The 8807-nt window shown below is 35.3% G+C and overlaps 1 protein-coding gene across 1 annotated transcript; it reads left to right on the top strand.

Moving 5' to 3' along the window:
* The first annotated feature begins 2104 nt into the window (after positions 1 to 2104).
* On the top strand, positions 2105 to 6751 carry LOC131061277 (glycerol-3-phosphate acyltransferase RAM2). The gene is made up of 2 exons (XM_057994860.2): positions 2105 to 3697; positions 5550 to 6751. The coding sequence occupies exons 1-2, from the start codon at positions 3104 to 3106 to the stop codon at positions 6408 to 6410; spliced, it is 1455 nt and encodes a 484-aa protein (XP_057850843.2). The 5' UTR covers positions 2105 to 3103; the 3' UTR covers positions 6411 to 6751.
* Positions 6752 to 8807: the final 2056 nt, after the last annotated feature.

The raw sequence follows: 8807 nt of genomic DNA, 5'->3' as shown, positions 1-8807 counted from the left end.
AAATGCAGGTGGTATGAATGAAAAGGATTATATGCAATGAAGTCATGGGTGATAGGTAGATTATGCACAAGTTTTTTAGTTAACTAAATTCCCTCAGTAACATATCCAAGCTAGAGCTAGTAATATCAGTGTTATGAGAAACATGATATAGAATGGATGATGGGTAAAGAGGACGAAATAAGAGGAAATGACAAGGTAGTGGAGGGAGAAACCACACTATAGTATAAGGTGGTCATAGGATGAGAAGTAGGAGTGGTATGGGAAATGTGTAGGGGATAACACTTGTACCCAAATGGGTACATGTAGATGTGGAAAGACAATAAGTGATTAGACTACCAGTGGAGGAAACTTAAGTGGTAATGATTCTAGAGGTTGAAATGTGAGATGAAGGGGGTCAAACTAGAAGTGACAATTTACGACTAGTAGAGGCCATGGAAGTGGTAATTATAGGATGATAGTAAGAATTATTGAAAGAGAATGAATGGTTGGTTAGTGGAGAAGAGGATACACCATCGGTAGAGGTTAGCAGAGTGCAAATACTATAAAAAAAATTAATGAAATAAGGGATAGGTCTACTAATGCACAATGTAAAGTAGTGGTCAACTATTGTTGAGATTCAAGATGAAGTCCATGTAAGCAATTTGTCTTACAAAAGAAAAATACTTACCCACTAATGCACTATGCAAAGTGATAGCCAAATGTTGTTGGGATTAAACATGAATCAGTGCATCCATAAATACTTAATTGTCATATAAGGGAAAGATCTTGCTTAGTAGCACACGTATCGTGATTAGAGTCATTATATTGTTCTTCATGTCACTCAAAATGGTTCTTAGTATGGATGTTATAAGCATTAGTATTAAAAAGAGGGATTTGAGTGCCTAGTTGTATGATTGTTAAGATGAGCACTCCTTCATAAAACAAGATTAAGATTTTGAGTAGCTCGTAAAAGAAGATTAGGGTTTTGAGTAGATGTATAAGGATATTGATTTAACAACTACATGAATGATTGGGGATAGTTTTCAAACACCAAATATTGTCTTAGTGCTCATGTGATGTAGATTCCTTGATAATTCACACAAGTACTAAATGATAGTTATAAGATGTAAGAGATCTAGGTATGTTTTGATGCTTAGATGCTCTACAATGAAATATGACCACTCCTTGCTTAGCAACATATGTATTGTGATCATAGTCTTCAAATTGTTCTTCATGTCACTCAAAATGGTTCTTATTATGGGTGTTATAAGCATTGATATTAGAAAGAGGGGCATTTTCATTTGAGTGGCTAGTTGTATGATATTTAAGATGAGCACTTCATAAAACAAGATTAAGATTTTGAGTTGCTCGTAATTTAAGAAGAGTAGGGGTTTGAGTAGATGTGTAAGGATATTGATTTAACAACTACATGAATGATTGGGATAATACTTTCAAACACCAAAGGTTGTCAAGTATTACTTGCGTAATGTAGATTCCTTGATAATTCACACAAGTAATAAATAACAGTTGTAGGATGCAAGAGATCTAGGTAGGTATGTTTTGGTGTTCAAATGCTCTACAATGAAATATGACCAATCCTTTACATACAACACAAAGGTTCAAGTGAAATGCTTTCATGTCTCACACAAAGACAAGTAAAGTCAAACTCATTTAAATTTGAATTTGAAAAGTTAAGGGATCATTGTCATGAGTGTGAAAGTGATCAAGATAGCTTCTACAATTGTGAATCTAATCTAGGTCAAGAAACATATAAACTAAGACTTGGTCCATGAGATTGAATATAGATAAAAATAGGTAAAGCTCAAATTGTGTGCCCACTCTCAACAAAAATAAACCAATAACACAGAAATAGATCACCCATATATATTACAGAATGATAATTACATTCTCCAATCATTTATATTTAAACTTCACTATCCATACACCTAAAAAGACATTATGTACTTACTATCAAACATTAATATACACTGTTGACTCTATTCATTACTAATTAATTAATAAAAACAGAATGCAACATCCTTTTTTATTTCCAATTAACTAATAAATACGGTCAAAGGACGCCATGATAGGCACCTAAGAAGAACAACAATGTCGTTTGCTACCAATAGCTTTAAGTATTTTGACTTGGTATGCGCTCACGCGTTGAAGATGCTTTGACGTTACTGCACTGTACACGAGGTTAAGGATGTGCTGTGACATGGCATGGCCAATGTGTTTTATTTTGGACCCTTCTTAATTCCTGCACTGGTATGTGACAGAACTTAACTACCCTCAACAACCTCTGTATACGGACAACTGGTTCGCCCGCCGGTACTCTGCGCTCAACCAGAAAATTGAAAGCTTCCAGGTCAAAAGGGCAGATACAGAGCTCACAAATTCTCTTCGTCACTGTCCAGAAGTTGTTCGGGGTTTGATTGGAGCCATTAATTCGCCAGCTCATCTGCAATCACTGGCTGCCCTGCTTCTCCCGGTTGCCGCTGCCGCGTTTCCCAATCTAAGCGACTGAAAGCGATTGGAGAGCTGTTGATTAATGTCGGTTGCCGTCCAAAGGGTTTCCGCTTGACTCAATTTCGGTGACAGATGAGGAATTTTGCTATAAAGGTCGGATCTTGAAGTGGTACCAGCGATCGCAGAGTCATAGGACTCGCAATTTGTTCGAGGAAGTTAAATAAGCGCGTCCCTTTGTCAGAATTCACAAGGTCTGATCTTCAGAAGAGAGTACAAAGATTAGAGGGTTTCGATGTTGGAGTGTAGTGCGTTGTCTTTGGATTCTTTAGTGCTGTTTTGGCTTTGAAGTGGAAATATTTCTTTCATTTTGTTTTGTGTTGAGTTTAAGAGAATTTGCTGTCAAAAGAGACAAGGTTAGACAGAAACTGCAAATCTTTCGATCAGATATGGTCTGATCTGGTGAAAATATTACAAACTTTGTAAAACTTCGTTGCTGGAGAATCATGTGCTGTTCTGAATCACTTAGACTGCTTTAGCAAGCAGACATTCTTGAAATTTCTTTTCATTTTGTGTGGAGCTTAAGTGGATTTGCAGCTCAACATTTTTTGTTTTCGGCAAAATTTTTTTTGTTTTTTCTTTTGTCCGAGTGGTGAGAATGGAAAGTGTTGAGAAATGCAGCTCGGAAGGGAGAGAAACGCAGTGTGTAGTCTCCGATCTTTGCGGCGCATTGCTGCGAGGGCGAAATCCGTTCTGTTATTTTTTATTAGTGTGCCTGGAGGGTTCCGGCGTGATTCGATCGCTGCTCCTGCTTTGCGCTGCGCCTCTTGTCTGGCTTCTTTACACCTGCGTTTCGGCTGCCTTTGCGATGAAGCTCATGATTTTTATCTCCATGAGAGGCGTCAAAGCTTCGGCTATTCACGGGGTGGCCATGGCCGTTCTGCCAAAGTTCTTTGTGGAAGATATTAATGCCGAAGTTTGGAGAGTTTTCTCGTGCTTTGGAAGGAAAGTTCTTGTGACTGCTCTGCCGCGGGTTTTGGTTGAACCTTTTGCCGTGGAATACATGGGAGTTGATGCTGTCATGGGGACGGAAATACAAGTTGACAGCCATGGCATTGCTACCGGATTTGTGAAACCGCCCGGATACGTGCTCAGTGGTTTCCGAAAGACGGAGGCGGTTAGACGAGAACGGATTGTTGATGTGTGGTTACTCAAGGCCGGTTCTGCTGCACATTCTTCATCGATTTGCAAGGTTTGTATGACAAAAAATTAATTTTCGAGTACTGTTTTTGAGTTATTTTAAAGTATTTCTATCTGCAGAATTGCAGAGACTTCAGCTGTAGCATTGGCTGTAAAGGCTTTGCATTGGTACCTTCATAATTGCATTTCCAAGTAAACAAAAGAAAACGAGAAGCTTTTTAATCATTTCCGCCAGACATAATGGGTCCACAGAAAGTTAATGGTAGCAGACAAAGTTATTTTGAATCCTGTAAGGAAACGTAAGAGTGGCCTAGTTTCTTTCTGAGTTTATCGTAGAATTGTCCCCGCGGTTTCTACTTTCCACGCTTCGCTGGTCTCGTCTTGTGTCGTATCAGGGTTTTTCTGTCTTTTTCACAGTTGTTTAGATGCTGGATTTCTGAGGGATTTGAATTTATTGGATGGCGTAGTTAGTTGCAGGTCCTATTTAATAGGGATTGAATTTTTCATTGCCGGTATTTTTAATTAGGGATTTAAATTTTAGTACATGGTGTAATTTAAGAATATAGTATGGTAATTAATAGAATTATAATTCTTTTATATTTAAATTTTATGTGAATTATTTATTTAAATATTTATTTGTAAGCATGAGATATTTTTTAAAGGTTTTTTACAATCTTATGAAGCTTGTAAAGAGTGTTTTTGAATTCAATTGTGTGTATTTTTGAATGGAACATTTCAGATCACACTCACCAATTTGTTGTCAAGAAGAAGAGAATTTCAGATGATTGAGTGTGATCCTTAATATCACATTTGAATGAAAAGCACTTCCTACCAACTATCTCTACATAAAACAGTTAATTCTTTGTGTATTTAAAATATTGCTTCTGAAATTGGCTATTTGAATTTTTTTTGAAATAAAGAATTTGATTATAGGCTTGGTTAAAAAGATGGAAGAAGATATTAAGGAATTAGATTGTAGGTCTAATCTTAAAAATCACATTACACATTGCACACATGCATTTTTTTAAGATCGGACCAACAATCTTATTTTTTCTTTATATTCTTTTCTTGATGAAAGATCACTGAATGTGACAATCTTCTGAATACTATATAGACTCTGAAAATCTAATGCTAATTAACTTTTTGTATCTTTTATTCTCTTTCTTTCTTCTCATAACACTATTCTAGGTATAAAATAGTTATTATCATCTTTTTTAACCTTCTTTTCAATTTATTGAAATTAACAATAGCAATTTTATTTTTCATCTAATTACTTAGAACAATCAGTGCTAAAAGCTTACACACAATTGAATCGAAAAACCAATTTCACTCTACTTAGAACAATTTTAATTTTTTTACACATTAATTTGATCATCATTAAAACCAAAATTCTGTCAAGTTTACATGTAGACTGAACAATACAATAAAATTTCATTTAACCATTATAATTCGTGATATTTTAAAATGTAACCTTATTCTTATAATTAAAATAGACCTTGGGCCATACCATTATATTTTATGTGATTAAGTGGACTTAAATTTGTTAATAATTTTTCCTTATATAATTTGTTTAAACTTGACAAACATATCAGATTTTTTAAATGCCAAAAAAAAAAAAGACTATGCAGCAGACATAATTCCCTTGATTAGACAATTTCCTCCCATTCATTAATTAAATTACAAATCACAACTTCTGATTTGTAATTTAATTAATAAATGGGGCACCGCCAGAATTTTCATGTCCTGCCAGATGACACCGCTCATCGTAAGAATCCCCTTTACCACTTCTGGATTTTTGTTTTGATTCCAGTGAAATTTCTTTACCACTTCTGGATTCTTGTTTTGATTCCACCGAATGTTCTTTACATCGAATTCCGAATTGTTCTTGTTCTGTCCACAAACAGGAATGGTACAGCGTGAAAGAAAGCTCCAAGGCGGATCCACTACCAAAATACAAGCTTCCCAAGCCCGTCATATTCCACGACGGGCGCTTAGTACAGCGACCGGATCCATGGATTGCACTGTTAACATTTGTATGGATGCCGCTGGGCTTCCTGCTAGCAGTAATCCGCATTACAGCAGGGGCTCTGTTGCCGATGCACATCCAGTACTACACATTCTGGATGATGGGAGTTCGAATCCGGGTGCGAGGAAACCCTCCAGATCCCGTCAACAGACGCAAATCCAGCGGCACAATGTTCGTTTCTTCTCACAGAACGCTCTTGGATCCCATAATGCTCTCTGCATCTCTGGGCCGGCCCATTGCAGCAGTGACCTATTCCATTTCCCGTCTCTCAGAGTTTCTGTCGCCGATTCCCACCGTCAGGCTGACTCGAAACCGCGACCAAGACGCAGCAAACATAAGCAAGGTGCTTCAGATGGGCGACATGGTCCTGTGCCCTGAAGGGACTACATGCAGGGAACCTTTTCTTCTTCGTTACAGTGCCATGTTTGCAGAGCTGGCAGAGCATATTGTTCCGGTTGCCGTCAATTGCCGCACCTGGATGTTTCATGGATCCACCAGCAGAGGGTGGAAGGCCTTGGATCCCTTTTTCTTTTTCATGAACCCTTCCCCTGTTTATGAAATCCACTTTCTCAGCCAAATCCCTGTTGATCTCAGCTGTCGAGGAGGGAAAAGTTGCCATGAAGTCGCAAATTCTGTGCAGAAGATCACTGCCGGGGTTCTAGGATTTGAATGCACAAACTTCACCAGGAAGGACAAGTACAGGCTCTTGGCGGGAAATGATGGTTATGTTCGCTCCTAAAATTTCAATTTTAATGGATCTGTTTTATTTATTCTTAAAAAAACTGTAACAGATCTTCTCAGCAGAAGAAATTCTTGATGAATTTGGTTGATAAGGGGTGACATCTATCCCCCATGCAAAATGATTTACTGCAAATTTATATTATATGTATTTAATGTAAACCATACAATATATTTTGTTGTGTGGAATATCAATATGTGTTTTGCCAGAGCATTTGGTTGGATCAAAAGATATTATCTTTTGTTACAATGTCAGCAGCAAGAACTGTTTTTATTAAGAAAGCAGCAAGAACAAGAACAAGGCTGCCAATAAATAGCAGTTCACTATATTTTTCTTTTTAAGTATTAACAGGTGTCTCATTTGATTATCAAAATTTCAAATCTATTTTTTTCAGCATTCTATTCTTTATAAAATAAAATAAAATTGTTTGAAGTAGGGTGTAGGATCAATCTCTAACAAAAAGTAGTTGGGGATATATATTGTTTAAAGTGAAGGAATGAGGAGTATTAATTCTATTAGACTGTCACCAATATAAATATTGGTCATATGTCTTATTATTGAATCTTGGTGAATGACATGATCAAGTAATGTGCCAACACCATTATTAATCATGTTACAAATCTTTGATGTAAAACAAAACCATACAATGGAGATGACAGTAGGAAAGACAAGAACACAAACAAGGAAGACAGCTAATCTAAGAATGTACTCTCATGTCTACCATAAGTCATTATATTTTGATGGCACAATCTAAATGATCATTTTATTTTTTATATAATTTAAAAAACATTTGAAACGTATAACTTTGAACCAAAATACTACGAAAATGATTTTTCATGTGACTAGTGAAGTACAAGAGACACTATTCCCACAATTTATGATATGACTTTGCTTATTTTTGGATTTTATTGTGTGATAGCTTTTTACATCAATATTTTGGATCATATTCAATAATATTTATCATTAGAATGAAGGTAAGAATCTATATAACACATTCAATCACCATAAATATTTTTCTAATCTTGATAATGGATCACTAAATGTGATCCAAAATGTTGATGCAAAATACTACCACAATTAAATTAAGAAATGCACCTAATCACAAATAAGCATAATATAAATTTCATGTAACTCATTTTAAACTCCAAATCACATTACCCTTTTTTATTTGTCTACAATATAATAAAATCCATAACAACACCATTTAATATTACCAATTTAGATTTAAATAATTTGAAATTTATAGAAGTTGAAATTGCAATGTTTAAATAATGAAAAAGAAGAGCAAGGAAAGAAGGAGCACGTCTAATTTAGAGTTTGAACTAATACAAAAAGGTTGGAAGATTATGAGGATGCTTTGTTTGTCTAGGCACCATAGTATCCTCTTTGCATGTTGGTGTTTACAAGGTGTGCTAGTGTCCACTTATATGTGGTTGTGTCCTTCACAATTATTGACCCAAACTCTAATCTACACTTAAAAAGATAAGGTGTAGCATTCGGGCATAATAATGTGGATTTGAATCGGAAGGCCACTGTTGCGCATAATTTTGTTGAAAAGAGAGAAGTACAATGTGTTGGACCTTGGACAAATAGTTAGGAATGGGATAGAGGAATATGCAAACATAACATGGATTTAGTTGCAAGTGTATTATATGAGTTAAAGGGAGATTGGAGTTTTACATAACTAAAATCAATCAAGAATTATTTTTTAAAAGTAAACACTAAATTAAGTCTAAAACAAAATGAAAAGCGCATATTTTATATAGCTTTTCATGTCTCCAACTTTAAACCACATCTTAAAATATCATTAATGAATAAATTTAAAAATTACATTTATTTTCTTTATACGTATTATTAAAAACTTTGAAAAATAATGATATCTTAATATATATCAAAATGTCATGAAAACAAAACCAAAACATATCTATAAACTAGTTAATACAAGAAAAGACATCAATTTAAAACTTATATTAATTGCACAAAAGAAGTGAGAAGACCAAACACACAAACAAACTTGTATTAATGGGAAGGCCACTCGCTAATGTAAGGAAGTTAAGTAGCGGAAACAACTTCCTACACTAACCTTGAGAGGAGGGTAATGCAAAACTTTTTCAGATCATTACAACAGTTATAGAAAATAGAAATAGATATAATAACATTCATACCACAACACAATGTTTTACGTGGGGAAAACCCTTTCGGGAGAAAAACCCCACCCTCCAAAAGCAGCTCAATATTTTATTCAGCAATCAAAAACAAATTACAACATACTTGCAGAGCAAGCTCTTTGCAGGAGTACCACTAATCAGAGATTCAGAGGCAACTCAATAGCCATAAGACTCTTACACACAACCTCTATCTCACACACCTCATAAATAGGAGATACAATACAAGAAA

The sequence above is a fragment of the Cryptomeria japonica genome, chromosome 11 (assembly GCF_030272615.1).
Source record: "Cryptomeria japonica chromosome 11, Sugi_1.0, whole genome shotgun sequence".
Classification (NCBI taxonomy): Eukaryota; Viridiplantae; Streptophyta; class Pinopsida; order Cupressales; family Cupressaceae; genus Cryptomeria; species Cryptomeria japonica.
The sequence above is the reverse complement of the archived record's forward strand: the minus strand, read 5'-3'. Positions and strand labels throughout refer to the sequence as shown.